The sequence below is a fragment of the Alexandromys fortis genome, unplaced genomic scaffold, assembly GCF_014885135.2.
Source record: "Alexandromys fortis isolate MF-2015 unplaced genomic scaffold, M_Fortis_MF-2015_v1.1 scaffold_10, whole genome shotgun sequence".
In the NCBI taxonomy this organism is placed as follows: domain Eukaryota; kingdom Metazoa; phylum Chordata; class Mammalia; order Rodentia; family Cricetidae; genus Alexandromys; species Alexandromys fortis.
The window spans coordinates 20,345,372-20,367,523 of NW_026067895.1; the positions used below are offsets into that span (position 1 = coordinate 20,345,372).

At 42.2% G+C, this 22,152-nt stretch overlaps 1 protein-coding gene across 2 annotated transcripts in view; it reads right to left on the reverse strand.

The window, feature by feature from the left end:
• Window positions 1-22,152, reverse strand: part of Ide (insulin degrading enzyme) — an 89,294-nt gene that overhangs the window by 20,002 nt on the left and 47,140 nt on the right. The window contains exons 6-15 of one of the 2 annotated variants that reach the window (XM_050158734.1): window positions 21,798-21,910; window positions 21,217-21,379; window positions 17,916-18,008; window positions 17,453-17,544; window positions 15,485-15,565; window positions 14,014-14,117; window positions 8,458-8,560; window positions 6,490-6,612; window positions 3,620-3,702; window positions 399-543 (exon numbers count right to left, since the gene is read on the reverse strand). In XM_050158734.1, the coding sequence (XP_050014691.1) occupies window positions 399-543; window positions 3,620-3,702; window positions 6,490-6,612; window positions 8,458-8,560; window positions 14,014-14,117; window positions 15,485-15,565; window positions 17,453-17,544; window positions 17,916-18,008; window positions 21,217-21,379; window positions 21,798-21,910 (1,100 nt within the window). The remainder of the gene's footprint in view (window positions 1-398; window positions 544-3,619; window positions 3,703-6,489; window positions 6,613-8,457; window positions 8,561-14,013; window positions 14,118-15,484; window positions 15,566-17,452; window positions 17,545-17,915; window positions 18,009-21,216; window positions 21,380-21,797; window positions 21,911-22,152) is intronic. The other variant, XM_050158744.1, reaches the window with a different exon arrangement.

The window sequence follows — 22,152 nt, forward strand, 5'->3', positions numbered from 1 at the left end:
TATGAATATGCAGCCTCGTGACCTGACTTCTGGGGAAACAGGACAGGCCAGCCTCACGTGTTTACAAAGAGATGACGTCATTCTGTCTTTCTGAAGCGCAAGAGTTCAGATACAGAATGGGTGAGAGCTAAACCTTGGGCGGGCACAATTTTGTTTGAGGAGAAAAATATGGCATTCTGATGAAAGATGGTTAAAAAAAAAATCAAGGAAACTCTGCATACAATGAATGGTACACAGTGGAATGTTAGAATAAAAGCTAACTTAAAAATTAAAAAGAAAATGTGATAAACCATAAAGTTTTTTCTTTTTTTTTTTAAGAAAGTCATACCCACAGATCCAAATGCTTCCATCCAATCAATGTGAACGCTGAGAGTGGAAGGCCGAGCATGGGTACTTACATACATCCCATAGATGGTATTTTGGAGGTCATAGCTCAGGCCCGCTAGCTCTGCTGCATATGCATACTCGTTGAGTGAGTCTTTGAGGAGCTCAAGGTACAAATAGGCCATGTTACAGTGCAAGGGGTCCACATAAGCAAAAGGGCTGGAAGAGAACGCGGACAGTGAAAGAGCGGTTTGTCACTTCCCGGGTGCTGGGCCTTGGACAGCAAGTATCAGTTTCTATCATTTCCTGAGGGCATGGCTGAATTCTTGAACAGGTTCCTTTTGGCCATGAGGAGAAAAGGGTCTAAGAAGACGTCAGAGACAAGCTATCTGCGTGCACTGGTGATGGTGAGAACTGATTACCTCAGATGGTGTAGGGCAGTGATCCCAACCTTCCTAACACTATCACCCTTCAGCACAGTTCCTCATGTTGTGGTGACCCCCAACCATAGAATTATTTCGCTGCTATGTCATAACTGCAATTTTACTATTGTTATGAACCGTGATGTAAATATCTGATCCGTGAGCCCTGTGGAAGGGTCGTGACCCACAGGCTGAGAACGGCTGGCATAGGCTACCTGACCAGCTGGAAAGGAAAGGAAGGTGAGAAGAAGAAAAGGTTAAAGAGCATGGCCGTCCTTCAGCCGCCGGGAGGAGGCAGGGCTGGTGAGTCGATACAGCATCTCTTCTCTCTCCAAGCAAGCTATACTCGTAAAGCTCAGAAATATGAGGCTGCGAAACCTGTGTGCTCTAACCACATGGTCTTAAAAGAGAAAGATTGGAAAGAATTGTGAAAATATTAGCTTACCCGTAATCAACAGAACTAGAGTACTATCAGAACATTAATAGTTTACCACAGAACTAACTGCAGCTAGGATTAGAAAATAATTACAGTATGAAAATATGTATGTGAGAGTGTATGAAAAGAGAAGAGACCATGTAGCAGTCAAAGACAACTTTCACCGCCCAGTCAGAAAGCTATTTTCCCCAGGGCACCTGGGTTGGTAGCACCAGAGTTTGGGATTCAAACTAAAGTTAAATGACCTGCTCGGTTGCCTATACAACACTGCTCAGCTCTGTCAGCACCAAGGAAAGAGCCAGGCATTCAGCAGTACCGGAGAGCTCGTGAGGAGGAATCCGGAGAAAATCCCTGAGGGCTCACCAGGTGGTGGTCGGGTTATGGGATAAAAAGCAGTAAATAAGGAGAAGAGGGAGGGCAGGGAGGGAAAATTACTCCATGGTGATAACGGGACCCACTGGGCCTGCACCCAGAGCAAGCAAGGGAGCAAGTCTTGGGGCAGTCTGGCAGATGGACAGGAGGACTTTCCTTACTACCGCTCACTACTGCTCCAGACCAAGGACTGTGCTTTCTGCCTTACCTGGAAGCAAAGGAAAGGTTTGAATCTCCTGTAGTAGTGACTGTACTGCCCTACACATAATGGGCTGAGAACAATGCTAACTATTTTATCCAAGCTAATAATAAATAAAAAATACAGAGAAACTGCTTAGGCACTAGGAAAATTAAAATCAAACAGAAAAATCTAAATGGAGGCTGCCACTTAATTCTCTCTTTTAGGCAATGAGCAGCTTTAAACTTAAGCCCCCTCCCCCGTCTCACACACACACACACACACACACACACACACACACACACACACCATCCACACCCAAACCACACCACACCGCACCACACCACACCACACCCAGGGAGGCGGGTGTGGTGAAAGAGAAAGAGACTGAGCGAGCCAGCTCATCAAAAGGAAAGTAAGGCCATGACAAAGTCAAAGCAACATCTTTGGCAACTGTTGCATCGTCAGGTGGGGCTGAAAGTCAGTAGTGCCAGGACTGGTGGTCCAATGCCATCTGACTCAAGCTTAGAAAAGAATTACAAATGTCTTAAAACACCGTGAAGGGCACTGGAGTAGGCCAAAAAATATACTTTTAAGAGACATGATTCCACTGAAATATGCAAATTCTGGCTAAAATATATTATATTGTATTCAGACACTATACACCTTCATATGGTTTACCGGGTCTTTAAAACTGTGTTTTAAGTATACATAATGTAATGTATACATAAAGTATACATAATCTAATCCTATTTCTGGAAAGGTGAAAAAGACATACAACATACACATACAGTTTCTCTCTCCCTCCCTCTCTTTCTCTCTCTCTCTCTATTTAAAATAAGGTTTCTCTGTGTAGCCCTGGCTGCCCTGGAACTCACTCTGTAGACTCTGTAGACCAGGCTGGCCTCAATCTCAGAGAGACCCGCCTGACTTTGTCCCCCAAGAGCTGGGATTAAAGGGATGTGCCACCATCGCCCAATGATAAATTCACTTTTTATGAGAACATTGGCTTTAAAAATATAATATTATAGTATATGTCAGGTTTAGTAGTGAACATCTGTAATCCCAACACTAAAGCTCAGGCAGAACAGCCAGACTGTGTGTTATTTTACATTATTCTAGAGCATTCTAAGATTTAGCAGTTAAAGCTACTAATGTTTAACCATGAAATGCACATGTATCTGAGGGTCAGAGATGTGGAAACTGCAGTCTAGAGGCCCTGGTGCAAGGTCTGTGATGAGGTCAGAGTCAAGGTGCTCTCTGGGCTTTGCTCGTCTGAAGGGGAAACCAGACCTTGAAGGTCAACTTTGCAATTGTTAGAAGGCTCCATGCATAGACCTCTCTAAAAGACAAACACTGTCATGTGAGGTATGGTTTTGAGATTTTATGTCAAAAAACCCAAATCCCACCTCCCTTCTCTTTGTGGGTGTGTATAAACACATTCATGTGTACATTTACATATACAAACATGTATTTATTTATGCACACATCCCTGGGTACACACACACACACACACAAACACGTATTTATTTATTCATACACATATGTCTCTGGGCAAGCTTCAGGAATTGAAAAAAAATGAACAAAAAACATTTCAAACATTAATTTTTCCTAAATGAACCTTCTGGATAAATCTATAGCTCGTCCAGATTCCCAAATCCCGAAGGCTAAGAAGACCCTCCTAATAAGAGCTACGATAAGTCAATTGAGCTAAAGGGAACATTCATTAATGCAAGGAAGAATTAACTTTGATTTTCAGCACTTCTTAGCAACCTTTTCTTGTATAGGAGAAATCTAATTCTTATTATCTCAAGAATGGATGCTTAAGAAGAGAACACTCAACAAAAACATAATTGTTGATTTCCTAAGTTGGATTTAACTACATACCTGAAAAACTCAAAGTTGAGACAAGCTTTCGGCAAGAAAAATTTATCATCTTGTTTGAACCACAGCTTACTCATGGCTGTATCCTGTGACAGAGAAACAGTTTCATTAGGGAAACAGAGGTACACTTCATAAAAGTATCTGCTCAAAATACTCTTCAAGTTGAGGGGAAAAGGACATTATTCTGAAGGTTGCTGCTGTCTCACAATCTTGAAGCACCCAGGTTAGCAAGCAGAACAGAGAGAAGATTGCCAGTTCCTGTGGCAGAGAAGCTAGCTCTCTCTGTCCCTTGAATGGGGAGAGGAGAGCACGGTGGAGGAGACCTCAGTACCAGCTGTTCTGACATCATCTTCATGGACACTGGGTGCCCAAGAGGCACAGGACATCTTTTGGATAGATCTGACAGCCAATCCAGCCTCTAGGTGATTCACAACCCTGTTGGCTGGGATTCACACCCATGTATAGTACAAGTTAGCCTGCCTAACTGACAGGAAACCACAGGCTCAGGGGTACTTTATCCCCAAGATTCAACTTAAGACTTTGGCTCCCATGGGGACTGGAGAGATGGCTCAGAGGTTAAGAGCACTTACTGCTCTTCCTGAGGTCCTGAGTTCAATTCCCAGCAACCACATGGTGGCTCACAACCATCTGTAATGAGATCTGGTGCTCTCTTCTGTCGAGTAGGCATTTTTGCAGACAGAACACTATACATAATAAATAAAAATCTTTAAAAAAGACTTTGGCTCTGACAATGTAAGACCTTGGCCATTACAGTACCCTTTCAGTCAATCATCTGGGGACAGCCGGCTGCCATGTCAAACAACTCTACTGAGTTGAGAAATCTACATGCTGAAGACCTAAGGTCTATTAACAACCACAAAATTGAGCCTAGGAGAGAATTCTCCAGTCCTATTTTAGCCTTCTAAGGAACAAAGTCCTAGAAGAAACCTCAAACATACTCAACTATAACCTCATTATAGAACTTGAGCCAGAACTACTGATCCCTGTCATTTAGACCTCTGTCCCTCAGAAAATGCATCTTGTGGTTTTATCTGATTCTTAAAAAGATATTTGTGGTTTTGAAGCTGGTAAGTTTTAGAACAATTTGCTATGCCACAGTAAAAAGCACACCAAAATGAACAATTTAATAATAACTTATTTCATTTATTCTATACCAAGAATGCTCTCAAGTGTTCATTTTAAACCTTGAAACTGCTTAAGGGATACAAACAATTTAATGTGCTCAGCACTTTACTCTGACAGAACATTTAAAACAGTTCGGCCAGGCAGAGGGGCATATTGCAATGCCAGAATTTGGAATCTAGGGAGGACTGAGGAGGCTAGTCTTAGCTACATCAGGTGCAAGGCTAGCCTGAGCTACAATAGCAAATCCCTATCTAAAACACAGGGCCTAAAGACATAGCTTAGTGGTAGAGTTTTTGCCTAGCATATGCAATGCCCTGGGTTCAAGCCCCAGAACTGTACAAACAAACAATGAGATTATATTGCAATAGTAGAATGTGTGCTTAACTTGAGCACAGCCCTCTAAAACTTCCACCCAAAAAGAGGCAATTAATAAAAAGTTCTCCTTTTCTTAATCATAATCATTAAAGTCACCTTAAAGGAAAAAAAAAGATATTTCATTAATAACCTATTAAGATAAACTAAATTTCATGCTCCTAAACAATGACTCTTGTCTTACCAACTTCATCTGGGTATTAGGTCACGGGAAGATAAAAACAATGGAAGGCAGTGTCTACTATCATGAGTTTTAGTGTGCAAGTTTAGAACCAAGAATATGCTGCAAATTTTTACACACTTTACCCATGAAGTGAAATAATAACATGAAAAGAACATTCTTTTTTTTGTTTAATATTTTAATATTTATTTATTTATTGTGTATATGCCTGCAGGCCAAAAGAGGGCACCAGACCCCATCACAGATGGTTGTGAGCCACCATGTGGTTGCTGGGAATTGAACTCAGGACCTTTGGAAGAGCAGGCAATGCTCTCAACCTCTGAGCCATCTCTCCAGCCCTGAAAAGAACATTCTGAAAAAGGAGGGAGCCCTGCCAGTCACCCTTCCCTGACTTGTAACTGCAGGAGCTCCGTGCAGTCAGTTAGGTTTCGAGACTTCCCTCAAACAGGCTTTCGACCTGACCCTGCATGAAGTGGCACAGAGCCATTTCTTTTCTTTTCTTTCTTTCTTTCTTTCTTTCTTTCTTTCTTTCTTTTTTTTTTTTTTTTTTTTTTTTTTTTTTTTTTTTTTTTTTTTTTTTTTTTTTTTTTTTTGTTTTTTCGAGACAGGGTTTCTCTGTGGTTTTGGAGCCTGTCCTGGAGCTAGCTCTTGTAGACCAGGCTGGTCTCGAACTCACAGAGATCCGCCTGCCTCTGCCTCCCGAGTGCTGGGATTAAAGGTGTGCGCCACCACTTCCTGGCTTCAGAGCCATTTCTTTACCGATCTTTACTGGGTAGAAAGGAGACCTTTCAACAGACTTACCATCAGAAGAACCCTGACTTTTCTCCTACAACAAAGCAATCCCATGTTCCTATGTTATTCAGTAGCTTTGTTTGCTGCTGTATTTTTAACTTTATAGTATTTCTTGTATTCTTTTACAGAATTTCTGTCACCTCATAGGAGTGACAAATTCTAAACGAACAAAGTACCAAATGTAAAGAACTGACCTCTCTATTTCTCCATTTAATAGGTCTGCTGACCTATTAATTAAAACCACTGACTATATGGTATGCTAGTACAAGTCTACAGCATGAGAAATTCAGGGGTGAAGGCAAGAGAATCACTTGAGCCCCAAAAGTTGGGTACCATAAGAAAGCCCCATCATAAACAAAGAAACACAGACTCAGCACGTTACCTTAATAAGAGCCGGGTACGGTGTCGCATCTTTCTCCAATGACAAAATCTCAAAATTTGTAGGGATAAACTCATTCTTTGTTGGAAGTTTAAATTTCCCATTCAGTTCAGCATTTTGCCACTTCTAGATGAATAATAAAACACACATACACACAAAAGCAATTATGAATATAATCTGAGTTAAAAATACCGTCTTTGGGCTGAGGCTATCCCCTGGTTTGATCTTCAGTATCACACTGCAAAGCAGTGGTAAATGCTCTCTGGCACATGGTTCTTCCATTCTGTAATCCTAGTACTCGGGAAGCAGAGGCAGAAGGATCCCCAGTGAGACACCAGCCTGGCTGACTCAACAAAAAACAGTGTCCTTGCTATACCAAGCAAACAGGAAGGAGCATTCTCCCGTCATATATGAAGGGGCTACCACCAGAAGCAATGGATGCTGACAGATTTTCATGACACTTGATTCAGCTTATCTTTCTGGTACTAAAAAAGATTTTACATTTATCTATACATTTTTTTTTCTTCTTCCTGCAGCTTCTAATCAGCTAGTTAAAGAAAAATCCGAGTCTGTGGAACACAGAGATGCTGACGGGATCATACCTGCTGTGGTTCTTTAAAAATATGCACCTACCCAGGGATATTTAAATCCATACTTTCAATTATGCTGCTGCCTCTATCTATGGCCTGAAGGCCAGGCTAATTGGGGGCTTCTTCCACCTTGGTACTCTTATTTTTTCCCTCTTGTTTATTTTGTATTCAGCTGCACACACACCACACACTGCCTATGTGGAGGTCAGAGGACAAGCTGTAGGGATCATCTTCTTCCACATACCAGGTGGATTCTGGGGACTGGACCCTAGCCATTAGCTTTGGCAGCAAGTGCCTTTACCCACGGAGCACTCTCACCAGCCCAGGAGCACTCTCACCAGCCCATCACTTCAGGCTTCTTAAGTTCTGACCCATTTCTTCCAGAACATGCATACTATTAGGTAAGCCAATAATTCAAGACAAGGTAAAACAAAGACCAGATCTAGGTTGAGAATGACACAAACTGGTTCCAACAGCGAAGCTGGACAGACCCCAGAACCCTAATTGACAACACTTCTAATCAGCTAGTTAAAGCTAGTTGGAGAGATGGGTCAGCTGTTAAAGTTCAGGCTCACAACTAAACAGGCTTTTTATTATTGAAAACCCAAAGGGGCAAACTAGTGCCAATAATTCTAGGTCCAGTCACTTGTTAGCTAGTTGACATGTCACAGCTTTGTGGACGCTGCAGCTTGATTTCGGTGTTGACACATGTGGTCTTTTGGCACAGGGAGAGTAGAGATGCTGACGAGAGAGAGTATTTAAGCTGCAGCGTGTCTCCAGAAAGGCAGAGCGGAGGACAGAAAACACACAGCAAGCCACCTCACTGCTGAACTTCCAGATAAACTTGAGAAAAATTCTCCAGGGCAAGGCTGCTATACTCATAATTTGGTAAATAGAAGGTTCTCCTTGTTTTCAGGTTATTTCAGTCCCAGGACTGAAGAAGATCCCTTAGAAGTGATATACTATGTACTTTGAAAACATTAATTCATGTCAGAGCTCCCTGGAGTGACTATCAAGCCATCTTCACAAATCCTGAATCATGTGATCAGGACCAATTCTATCCCTCAGATATTGCTGTAACTGCTTCTGCTTGTGCAGAAACTACACTTTGTTGTTGTTGTTGTTTTTTTTTTTTTTTTCCGAGGAGACAGGGTTTCTCTGTAGCTTTGGTGCCTGTCCCGGAACTAGCTCTTGTAGACCAGGCTGGCCTCGAACTCTGCCTCCCGAGTGCTGGGATTAAAGGCGTGCGCCACCACCGCCCAGCTAGAAACTGCACTTTGAAATATGTGGACAGGACAAAAAAATAAGTCATGTATTTGGAAATAAATCTCATTGTAGAGTTAAAAAAAAAAAAAAAAGAATATGGATTACGTAAACCTACCTGAATGACTTCCTCTGGGATGGCTTCTTGCTTGTACTGGGTTCCATACCACTGCTCTGTGCGGTCAGTTTTCCCTTCAAATGATTTGGAAACTATTGCCACCCTAGAGACAGAGGGAGAAAACAAACAGAAGCAAGCCTGTAAACTTATGTGCAAACGTGTACGGACTCTGCCTCATGAAAACGGAAGTAACGGTCAAGAATATATTGGGCCTCATCCTAGTTCACCTCCTGTTGCCCTGTAAACGCCAGGACCAACAGCACAGTGGGGAAGGAAGGGTTTATCTTGCCGGTCACAGCAGGAACCTGGAAGCAGGAATGGGAGCAGCTGGACACACCCACATCAACATAGTCAGGAAAATGGCCCAACCACTGACTGCGAGCCAATCTGATAGAGGCATTTTTTTCCCATTGAGGTTCCCTTTTCTCACATGACCCTAGCTTCTATCAGTCAAGTTGACAAAAATAACCACTTCGGGCCTCTTAAAACCCAAAAGACAGGCAACACATGCACAGGCTTTTGAGTACAGCCCATTATCCTCTGGGTATAACCCATCGTTTCTAGTGAGAAAGGTTACCATAGGAAAGAGTCTGTTAGGTATGCTATTGACTAATTTAAAAGAACAGCTAGGGGAAAAACAGAACAAAGAACAGGGCTGTGGCACCTCTTTGTAATCCCAGCTGGGTGGGGACATCATGAGTTGGAGGTTGGCCTGAGCTACATAAGTTAAGACTCACGTCTCAAGAAAAACAGCAGCAACAAAACCAAAGTAGTTAAGAAATAGTCTTTACATCTAGGCAGTGGTGGCACAAGCCTTTAATCCCAGCACTCAGGAGGCGGGAGGGCGGAGGGGGGTGTGTGTCTCTGTGAGTTCAAGGCCAGCTTGGTCTACAGAGTTCCAGAACAGCCAGGGCCACACAGAGAAATCCTGTCTTGAAACAAAAACAAAAACTACTACTAATAATGAAATATCTTTACAAAAGCCTATTCCTGCTCAGCACAGCCCAGGCTCAGTGAACACTGATGGTTAAAAAAGCATGCGAGTTCATGGAGTGATCACACAGACAACAATCGTGGGCTGGAGGAGCAGCTCAGTGGGGAAGACGTGCCCAGCAGCTGTGAGGCTGTGGATTCAATCCTTAGCCATTGAATTAGGAGATCAGGGCCCTCCACTGCCCCACAAACTCAAAGCAACCTTTACCAACTTATCTTCTGTTCTGTGTTCTTTTCCTACCAGAAACTAACACCAAATTTGTCTACTCGGTGCACACTGGTCTGCCTGCCGCTAGAGGAAAGGAAAGAACAGAGAGACACCAGAAACTAGCTAAAGGAGAACTCAAATGGGAATAGTCAAAAAGTGTGTTTTGAATGAGAAATGTCCTCCATAGTCTGAGCATTTGGGTGCTTGGTCCCTAGTTGGGAGCCCTGTTTGGGTATGTGTAGGAAGTGTGGCCTTTCTAGACGAAGTATGTCACCGGGGATGGGTTTTGAAATATTACAAGACTAGTGTGTTTCTAGTTTGCTCTCTCTGCTCCACAGGTGCAGGGCAAGATGTGAGGCCTCAGTTTCTCGCTCCTGCTGCCATGCCTGCTGCTTGCTGCCACAGTTCCCTGCCATGATGGGTCTCAAGCCTCTGGAGCCAAATCAACTCTTCCTTCTCTAAGCTGCCTTGGCCATGGTATTTTGGCACAGCAACAGAAAAGTCACTAATACAAGGAGGGAAGGTAGAGGTGAAACGTCCAAAGGCAAAGACGATTCTAAGACACACTGGGCTGAAGATGTAGGTCCATGTGCACACATCTGTCTGTGTGTTGTGCATCTTATTAACCAGAGTTCTCACTCCAGCCACTATATGTGTTTCTGAAACTAAGAAGGAATTACTTAAACTAAGAAAGGAAGAATAAAAATGAAGCTAAAAGCTTGAGGAACATTTAGTCAGCTTTTCTTGAACCCCCTACCACACCAGCTTGAATTCTGAAGATAAGCACAGTTCCTACCTAAAGGAAACTTCTAAGAGGACACATGGCCTAAAGCAAATTGTGCAAATCTCATGTTAAAGGAGACAATGCCTGTCTTACTAAATTATCTTTGGAAACACCATGGATTTTTACATTGTGCCAGTGAACCAAATTCAAAACAAACAAAACAAAACACTGATGCTCAGGACAGGTGATCCAAGTGGGTCAGATGAAGTCACAGCTCCACGCACAAGTGCAGATGTTCCATGACACGCGAGGAAGTAACAAACTCTAATTAACAGAGCCATTGGCTCATCTTCTTTCAGAAAGGTTGAAGGATATGAAAAGAGACAGAACACTAGAGATGGGCAAATACCTGTGTTTTTAAAAAAGGGAATAGACCCTGAACACCATAAGCCAGTGACTTAAGCAGACTACTGACAGAATTCTACAGCCAATGGTTAAGACTCTGAAAGTGACCAGAAGACAGGACCCAAGTAGATTCATCATGAATAACAACTCCCAAATTAATAGAATCATTTATGATTTGAGCTAGGCACACAGCAAAGATACTCCTGCTGCATCGAGATGGAATATGATAAACACATCAAAGGCATGAAAGAGAGTAGAAACAGGTAATGCCCATGGACCAGCAAACAGTAACAATGCTAAAAAGAAATGTCTCTGCCTTAATACTTAATGAGTTCCATTATCAGAGGAACTTAGAGCTAGGGCAGTAAATACCTAAGTGATACACATAACCTACAGACTGGTGCGCTGCAGCCAACAACCTCTCACATTCTGAGGAATTCCTTTCCTGGTTGCAATGTTAGACTCCTCTCACTGGGATTTAAAAAGTAATTGTACCTTTGAGTAATACAGTTTCTTGCCTGGCAGCTGACTAGATTATCCCAGCTGTTCTGCACTTCCTGAGTGACCTGCCGCAGTTATGATGAGAGCAATCACAGAGTCTAAGCCTCCACAGGAAAAACACTTTCCTTCAAAGCAACGGTAACAGGAAAAGGAGTCTTAAAGTCTAATTGCAAGAGATATCAAATTTAGAAACATGCAATGTAATCAAAAGTAAAACACCGACTCCAGCACGTTCACGTCTAAAATCGTTGGTACTGACAAGCAAATGCTATTTAAATCATGGGTTTTCAAGGGTATGTGTGTGGGTACACATGCTAACTTGTGCATGCATGATCAGAGAACAACTTTGGGGAGGCAGTTTTTTCTTCCACCTTGGGATCAAACCCAGGTCACCAGGCTCGCATGGCAAGTCTGTTTGCTTGCTGATAAACGTGGGGGTCCTGTATATTCTTTTTGTTTGCTTGTTTTGTTTGTTTGTTTGTTTGGACAGGCTGGCCTCAAACTTGCCACCACACCCAGATGTTTTGGAGAGGTCTTGTTTACTTTTGGTTAAACTCCGAAGTATTTTACTGGTTTAATTGTTTGGTTGGTTTTTTGTTTTCCAGAGTTTCTCTGTGCTGCCCTGGTTGTGGTGGAACTTGCCCTGTGGATCTGCCTGCCTGTGGGATTAAAGTCCTGCGCCACCACTGCCCAGCTGGCTTTGTTGTTTTGAAACTATTTTAACCTCCTCATTTTCTCCGTTGCTATACACAGTAATGTGTCCAGGAGACCAACTCCAGCCTGCACTTGTGCCGCCTCACTCGACAGCATATGAACCATGCGGACTCTGTCACGTCACGTCTAGGAACGAGCGACTGTTTACTTCAGGATCAACTGTCAACTTTATTATTCGCTGAGAAAAAAGGAAAGTTCTGGACTTTGCCATTCTTCAGTATTTAAGTAAATTATTTTACATGGAAGGCAATGCTGTCAGAGGGGAGTGATAGCCCACAGATGTTAGCTTCCGTTAACAACCCGTTTTTGAGTAAGATTTTCCATATTATAATCAGATATTGAGTACTTAAGAATGAGACAACAACTATGGCAATAAAACTGGCTGGGAGTTAGGTGTGGAGGTGTTCACCTGTAATCTCACACCTGGGAGTCGAAGAAAGGAGGCTTAGGAGTTCAGGTTTATCCACCTTGGACTATGGGAGTTTGTCTTAAAAAAAAAAAAAAAAGACTGGTATAGTTATGCACTCCCGCAATTCCAGTTTCTAAGAGGCAGAGGTAGAAGAACCTATGTAGTTTTGAAGCCAGTCAGGGCTATAAAGTGAGACCTCCTCTTTCAAAAAACAAAACAGGGGCTGGAGAGATAGCCAGAAGCTAAGACACTTGCAGCTCTTCCAGAAGACCCAAATTCAGTTCCCAGAACCCACACTGGTGACTCACAAGTGCCTGTAACTCCAGTTCCAGGGGAATCCAATGCCCTCTGACTTCTAAGGGCACCCACATACATGTGGCACACACCACACAAAAGACACGTACAAATCAAAATAAATCTCAAAAACAAACAAAAAACTGAACACAAGACATACTGTAATTTGTTGTGATTGGCTACATGAAACAGATTTAATTTCTGTATGGTCACAAAGCTTATTTCCATTTGGAAAAATTTCTAAACTTTGACTCTTAATGAGTTTTTTAAATTAAAAACTAAGGCATTGTATTAATCCTTTAACAAAGCTTGATAATAATCTGTACTTTCTCCATTCCATCACTAAATAAAACACTCAACTAAATCTAGCTCCAGATGGACAATGTCAGAGGTACGCTGGTGAGAGGACACCTGCGTGTATGCACCACTGTTGCACACCCCTCCTGGTGGGACACCTGTGTGTGTCCGCTACTGTTGCACGTCCCACCTGGTGGGACACCTGAGTGTATCCACCACGGTTGCACATCCCACCTGGAGGAACACCTGTGTGTGTCCGCTACTGTTGCATGCCCCACCTGGTGGGACACCTGCGTGTGTCCACCACTGTTGCACACCCCTCCTGGTGGGACACCTGCGTGTGTCCGCCACTGTTGCACACCCCTCCTGGTGGGACACCTGCGTGTGTCCGCCACTGTTGCACACCCGGCCTGGAAGAACACCTGTGTGTGTCTGCTACTGCTGCACGCCCCACCTATGGGAGCGGGAAAACCTTCCATTCATCTGGTATGAGATGTTAGACCGAGTTTGAATTTGTTTTTTTTTCTTTCTTTTATGTCATTTTTATCACTGGACTTGCAGAGAGGGTGAATGAAGAGAGGTGGGTTGGTGCTGGTTCATTAGACTATTCTCTACTTTTGCAGTCAATTTTATATTGCATTTTGAGACAAGCTTTTATGTAACACAAACTGGCCTCAAACTCACTAAGTAACTGGACTGGCCTCAAATGCTTGCATCCCAAGCACTGGACTCATGGGGGAGCACCGTCGTAACAGGCTTGTAAAGACTGAAGACTTTCAAAGGCTTGGGGATGCACACCGCTAGTCACAGCACTCTGAAAACAGGCAGGCATGTCTCTGAGTTTGAGGCCAACCTGGTCTACATAGTGAGCTCCAGGCCACCCAGGGCTACATAATGCGAGCCTGTCTCAAAAATAAATAAACAGAAATAAAAGCATTTTAATCACAATTGTGAGTTCTGAGATTCTGAGAAAAGTTTAGTGTGTAATAGCACAATCTGCAGGTGACTCACCGGACATTCTCTGGTCTGAGCTTATCAAGAACCATGTCTATCAAGTCGGGTCTAAACTCTTCCAGCAGATATTCAGCTGTGAGCACTCCATTCAGGGGATAATACTGTGGAAAGGGAAGGTAGAAACAGTTAGAAGTAAGGCTATCCCAGAGATGAGTAAGGTAGGCAGATTTCTAAAAACTAAGTTTATTATTTTATACATCCCTTCCCTTCAATTTGTTCTATTCCATTGACAATCACTCTGTGGCCCTAAGCGTTACTCTGTTGCCTACCACATCCTATATTCTACAGTGCTGGAGACTACAGCAGGGTCTTGTGCAAACACAGCAGACCCTTCCTCGGACACCCCTGGCCCAACCTGTCACATCCTTAAGTCTCACAATGTGATGGTTCTGCCAAATACACTGGCAATCTTCATATATACTTATGTTACTGAGGTAACAAATCATTGTTTTTTGATGGGGTGGAAAAGTAAGATCTTACTCTGTAGCCCTGGCTAGCCTAGAACCCAACATCTTACCTCAGCCCCCTACAAGCATGAGCCACCACACCTGGCTCTCTATTTTTTTTTTTTTTTTTGAGGAAAAATACAATAGTTCTGTTTAAAAATTGATATTTGCTAATATAGAAAAATTGAAAATGAAATAGGTACCTACAGGATTTTTAATATATAGTACACACATTTTTATAAACAATTTTCTCTCAAATTTCTATGAATGAAATCAAATAAACATTTATAAAATTATAGAAAGAAATGGATTATATTTTGGCTTGTATACAAAACTATTATAGATGGTTTTGTCATTGTTTTAGTAAAAGTAATTTCTGGCTGGGTGGTGGTGGTGGCTTACATCTTTAATCCCAATACTCAAGAAGGAGAGGCAGATGGATCTCTGTGAGTTTGAGGCCAGCCAAGTCTACAGAGCAAGGTTTGAATTGAGTTTTCAAAACCCACTGTGGGGAGGGAGGCATACAGCCTTGAGTTTGACCCCAACACTACATAACAAATAATGTTTAAGATGCATGCCTTAAAAAAAAGTCATTGAAGCTAGATAAGTAAACTATCATGGAGAACAAAGTGAAAAATGGAGCTAAGAGGCCATGCTAGCAGCACAGTAAGAAATAACAATAGCTCAGACTAAAGCAGGAACAAGGGAAATGGGGAAAGTTGACGATAAAAAATGTTCGCAGAGGGAGCACTTGACAGAGGCTGTGGGACTGGGAAAACAAAACACAACACAACAAAACAAAACAAAACAAAACAAAACAAAACAAAAAAAAAAGATGAAAATACCACAGAGGGTGATTTTTAGGATAAGGAGCAGTAATATTCTAAACATATCATCAAGGGTTGCCCAGAGCTAAAATGTCTGTTTTTATGAGTCCCAACTGTATCATCTGTATAGTACTGTAGTAACATACAGGAGTCTAAAGATCCTACACACCACTGTGAACAGGAAAATCAACTTACATGCAATTTTCCTGCAATCTTGGATGTATAGCCTCGAGGTCTCTCTTTATCTTTAAACCTAAAAGCAACAGCATTCAAGTCCTAAAACAGAAAGTTAACCAATTAGACATAAGCCAATTATTAGTCAGAAATGCATTTTTAATGCTTTATTTGAACTATAATTTTATCCTCATCACACTTACGAACAACTGGCAGTTCTTGATTTAGGAATGTATTAAGACATGAAAAAAAACTTAAAATTTATCAACACAGGCTTAAAAGAAAAATAAGTAAATAATTCTAAATGAAGTAACCCGAGAGGAGCCAGCCCTAGGCATGACTGCACAGGTTAGAAGGCAGAAGCAGGAGGATCAGAATCAAGGCTGGCCTAAACGGCACAGCATTAAAAAACAAACAAACAAAACAAAAAAAGGCTCAACTGCCTAAATCGCTAAAACGATTGGTACACAGCTAAAGAACTGTGTACAACCTGTGAAATCCAAAAATCTCACAGATGATGATTTGGAGACTTGTTCGAAGAAAATCTATACATCAGAAATTATTGTCATAATTTCCGCAAGCAATAATTATAAATTTTTTTATAAGAAAGCCCTTTATTTTTATTTTTTTAAACATTTATTTATTTATTATGTATACAATATTCTGTCTGTGTGTATGTCTGCAGGCCAGAAGAGGGCACCAGACCTCATTACAGATGGTTGTGAGCCACCATGTGGTTGCCAGGAATTGAACTCAGGACCTTTGGAAGAGCAGGCAATGCTCTTAACCACTGAGCCATCTCTCCAGCCCCAATAATTATAAATTTTTATGATGTTTAATAGGATATTTTTCAGGCTGGAGATATAGCTCAGGGCAAGGGTGTTTGCCTAACACGCATGAAGTATAGTGTTTGATCCCCAGCACTAGAGGGAAAAAGTTACCCAATCCAAAATTTGTGTCAGAATTTTGAGAGGTCTTTATATATAAAGTATTTTCTTAATCCCCTTTTTAAAAAGACTTTGGAAATTTGAAAGACGGCTGGGTGGTGGTGGCATACACCTTTAGTCCCTGCCTCTTAGAAGGTAGAGGCTGGCAGATCTCTGAGTTCAAGGCCAGCCTGACCTGTAGAGTAAGTTCCTGGACAGCCAGGGCTATGCAGAGATACCCCCTCTCAGAAAAATAATAATAATAATAAGCCAGGCAGTGGTGGCACACACCTTTAGACCCAGCACTCGGGAGGCAGAGGCAGTCAGATCTCTGAGTTCGAGGCCAGCCTGGTGTACAAGAGCTAGTTCCAGGACAGGTACCAAAGCTACAGAGAAACCTTGTCTCAAAAGAAACCAAAAAAAGGAAGGAAGGAAGGAAGGAAGGAAGGAAGGAAGGAAGGAAGGAAGGAAGGAAGGAAGGAAGGAAGGAAGGAAGGAAGGAAGGAAGGAAAAGAAAAAAAAAGAAAAATAATAATAAATATAAATTTAAAAAAAGCCAGATATGGTGATGCACCCTTTAATCCCAGCACTCGGGAGGAAGAGGCAAGGGTAGAGAGTTCTGTGGGTTCGAAGCCAGCCTGGTTTACATAGTGAGAGCCTGTCTCAAAAAGGGGGATGGGAGGGAAATGGAAGCTTTTCTACACAGATAATAAAATCACTTTGAAGAACATAATATTATCCATGAAACAACCAACTTATTGTTTCTCATAGTGTTCACTATAGAGCTTCATCACCAGATCTAAGAACAACAGACTCTGTGCAGCTTTGGGCAGAAAGCAGCGCAAACCCTGGGAAGGGCCGGCTCTCCTCCAGGGACTAAATAGTGCCCCAACTAACAAACCAGTCTGTCACTCCTAAGCCTTAACTAATACAACTATGCATTGTAACATTTAGACTTTAGGGGAAAACGAAGTTTAACTGGGCCTTAAAGTTAAATTAGTTCACATATATTTGTTTTTGAAAAATAGATTCCTTAAGAAAAATTTTGGTGAAACAAAAGTACCTTGCACTCTTGGAAAACCCATTCTTGAGGTCCTTCTGCACGTAGCTTCTGAATGTATTGAAACATGTGCAAAATTATATCTTCAACATGTACTGGAAAAAAGGGGCACACTTAAAAACCATTCAGTCCTTGAATCCTTCAAGCATGGATCACTCCTAAGGGAAGTCAGGCAAGTGGAGGTGGTCCCTTTCAGAAAATGGAGTCCTCACCTCCCTGAGTCTGATTCAGATAACCCCCACACAGCCCTCTGGACTCAAAGATATGTGACAGAATAGACAAGTACACACTTTACCAATAAAACACAAAATCAATTATTAAGGGGTAAGGATTATCACAAACAGAAGCCAAGTTACACATGAAAAATACAATGGAGAAAGTGTATGAACTAAAGTGTTTATGACTTTTCAACATAAAACAAACCTATGGCATGAGGAATTACAAAGTAAATCCAACCAATACTTACACAATCCTTCTTCAGTTAAGTCTACATTGATGATGAAAAACATAAAACCCCGGGCGCCTTCCTTTTGTCCACCAACCAGGGTATTTACCCAGCCTGCAACATTCCAAGAAAAAGACAACAAAGCTAAATGTGTGTCTTTTCTTCTTAAAAAACTGTATTTATTAGTAGTAGTAGTATCTATTTTTGGTTTTTCAAGACAAGGTTTCTCGGTAGCTATGGAGTCAGTCCGGAACTAGCTTTTGTACACCAAGCTGGCCTCGAACTCACAGAGATCCGCCTGCGTCTGCCTCCTGAGTGTTGGGATTAAAGGCGTGCACCTCCACCGACTGGCCAAAAAAAAAACAAAAAAAAACAAACAAACAAACAAACAAAACAACTGTATTTGTTATCATGTGTGCATGGTACACACGTGCCAGAACATAAGGTGAAGCTCAGAAGACAACCTTGTAGAGGCAGGTCTCTGCTTCAGCTCTACGTGGGACAAAGGGATCAGACGCAGATCATCTGCCTTGTGTGGCAAGCACTTCCCATGATGGCACATGATGCCAAGCCTGGCTTCCTTATAACAAGGGATTCTAAAATGCTCATACTAGAGCTAGGGATATAGCTCAGTGGTAGAGTGCTTCCTTTACATATATGAAACCTTGGTTTCAATCCTGAACACTGCATATGCACACACAGAATCCCTATTTTTCTATTTAACATTTTAAAAATATTAATTCCCAGCAACCACATGGTGGCTCACAACCATATGTACTGAGATCTGGCGCCCTCCTCTGGCGTGTGGGCATACATGGAGGCAGAATGTTGTATACACAATAAATAAATAAATCTTTAAAAAAAATAAAAATATTAATTACGTGTGTGCATATGCATACGTGTGTGAGTGAGCTGAAGTTATGGGTGCCTATGAGCTGTCTGAGGAGTGCCAGAATCAGAGCTCTGGATCTCTGATAAAGACGTAAGTGCTCAACCTTCCTAACGCTGCCTGCAACCCTTTGCAATCCTGCATGTTGTGATGATTCCTAGCCATATAACTACCTTCATTGCTGCTTCATAACTGTAATCTTGCTACTGTTATGAATTGTAATATAGATATCTGTGGTTTTTTGATGGTCTTAGGCGACCCCTAGGAAAGGGTCATTCGGCTTTCAGAGGGTCAAGACCCACAGGTTGAGATCCACTACTCTAAGTCATCTGTCCAGCCCCAACATTAAAAGAATTTAATTCTGTGTATGTGTAGGAACACGCATGTGCCACAGTATACAGGCAGAGATCAGAGGACAACTTGTGTAAGCCGATTCTCTCATTCCACCATGTGGGTTCCAGGACGGGACTTTAGGTCATCAGGTTTGATAGACAGCAGCATCTTTACTGGCTGAACAATTTCACTGGGCCGTGGGAAAGGATAGACAGGAGTGTTGTTGCTTTTTCTATCATTAGTTTTTTCTTTTTCTACTTTCATGTGTGCTAATGCATGCTTACATGTGTACGGGCACATATATGTGGGTGCATGTATATGAAGGGGACCGAGGTCAAAATGCTAGCATCCTAAGTCACTCTTCTGCCTTATTCATTGAGGTACTGTACTATAATCAAACCTAGTAGTCTCCCTAGCCAGTTTGTTCTGGGGACCCCTGATTGTCTTCTGAAACTGGAATTTTAAGCTGACATGTGCGCTCTGGGGAATCTGAACCCCAGTCCTTATGCTTGTATGGCAAGAGCTTTAACCACTGAGCCATCTCCCCTGCCCCCAATTTTTTAGTTGCATATTATTCTTCTCTCTTTGAGCACACACACACACACACTTGTGGTGGGGGTACCATTTATACCTCAATGTGCTGTGGAAATCAAAGTATGGCCTAAGAGAATCAGTTTCTTCCTTCTACCCTAAGTAAGTCTTGGAGACTGAACTTACATTGTCAAGCTTGGCAGCAAGCCATCTCACCAGCCCTGAAACAGAGATTAGTTATGTAGTTTGGGCTAGACTGGAACTACCTATGTAGCTTAGGCTGGCCTTGGACTTGCTGGAATTTAGGTGTACATCACTACTGCATCCAAGTAATAGCCATACTATATAGTTGAAGAAATTAAAATGGACCCTGCAGGAAAAGAATTAGCCCAGAAAGCAAATCAACCCCCAACAGGAAATAGACATGTACTTAAATGTATACAGTCGCACACAGTAAATCCTGAATGGACTTTGGAAAGAATCTCCTTTCTACGTCGCACAACTTTCTGATCTAATGGACTGAAGTAGGTAAATAAGCAATGTGGCCGGCCTCTGCCTTTCAAGTGCCTTTAATCCCAGCAATAGAGAGGCAGAAGCAGGTGGATTTCTATAAGTTTAAGGTCAGCATGATCTACAGAGTGAGTTCCAGGACAGCCAGGGCTACACAGAGACAAAAAACAAAAACAAACAAACAATTAAAAAACAATTGGCACAGATATGGTTGGGGGGAAAAAATCCATCACAGGCCTTCCTTTTTTGATTTGACAGACTGGTCTGAACCAGTGGCCCAAGCTGGTCTTGAAGTGGTGATCTTCCTGCCTAGGCCTCCTGATAGGCTGGATCACAGGGATATGCCACAGCACTCAGCCGAGCTAACATCTTAATCCTTCTGTACAGCACAGCTGAGTATATGGCCCAGGGGCAGACCATTTGCCTAAGGTACAAAGGTCTGGGTCCAATCCCAACACACATGATCATAACTTTTGAAACAGCTCGCCTTCTGGGCAGTGGTGGCGCACGTCTTTAATCCCAGCACTTGGGAGGCAGAGGCAGGCAGATCTCTGTGAGTTCAAGACCAGCCTGGTCTACAAGAGCTAGTTCCAGGACAGGCTCCAAAACCACAGAGAAACCCTGTCTCGAAAAAAAAAAAAAAAAAAAAAAAAAAAAAAAAAAAAAAAAAAACCTCGTTAATTTATGGGGCTGGAGCGATGGCTCAGCGGTTAAGAGCATTGCCTGCTCTTCCAAAGGTCCTGAGCTCAATTCCCAGGAACCACATGGTGGCTCACAACCATCTATAATGAGGTCTGGTGCCCTCTTCAGGCCTGCACACAAACAGAATATTGTATGCATAATAAATAAATATTAAAAAAAAAAATAACTCGCCTTCACTGATCTTGATGGTATACAGGTTTGTGGAAGGAGCCCCAGACAAAAGGTAGAAACACTAACAATGACCACTTCACTCAAAATCGCAAAGTGTCATCTAAAATTCTTCCTTCCTAGGCGACAATGAGGGACCGAGTGAAAGATGGGGGTACTACATTCGGGGTGCTGCCCCAAAACACTTACCCTTTGACTTTAGTTCTGACAACAGGCTCCCAGGACCTTCATGCCCAATTAGATGACCAAGATAATGACCGGGATTAGATTTGTAGTATTGCTGGAGGTCCGGGATGGGGAATGTTACATAGAGATTCCTAATATCCTTAATAGGTACTATTTTATAAAGTTGCTGGGGAGGGAAAAAAAAAGACAAAAGACAAATCACAAAATGTTTGCTACATATGACGTTTACAGCGTGAATTACTTACTAGTAATGAAAAGTACTGGTTTTGGTTAATTACCTGCCAGACTGCAAAGAAGTGACCACAAAGAAATAAAATGAACCGGGTTCTCTTTCAGCGCCATTTTATTATATGGGCTAAGCGCGGTGCCCTAGATCCTGAGGCAGCTCTGGATGCGTGCCTTCTGGTACTGACCGTTTAATAGCCTGCCAAGGTCACAGCTACCCAAACTGCTGTAGGCATGCACAGGTCAAAACGTGCTGGTGCGTTGTTTATTAATACACATTCCTAACACACATAAAATTGATTTGATTGCCGTGACAATTACATTCTCAAAGGAAAAAGAACGGAATTATGTGCACGTACTCTAAGATGTTCTTCTTGGAAAGGGTGCTCGGGAAATTCAGGCAAAGGGACATTTTTGTTCTCCACTTCAGAAAATAACTTCACCACCAGGTTAGTCAGATCATCTAAAGATTCTACAAGAAGCAGAGAAAAAGCAGAATTTACCAATCAGAACTTGAAGCACAGATAGGATTTCAGGCCTTAGGACTTCTGAAATGTTTCATAGTTTGTGTGTGATGAAGATGAGCTGTCAGAGCCCACTCACTGCCTACACCACGTCGGAAGTCTCTGCAACACCGAGAGCCACTTTTGTGTAGGTGCAAATATCCAGACATTCCTCACAATACCTTATTTTGCATATATATTATCCATATAT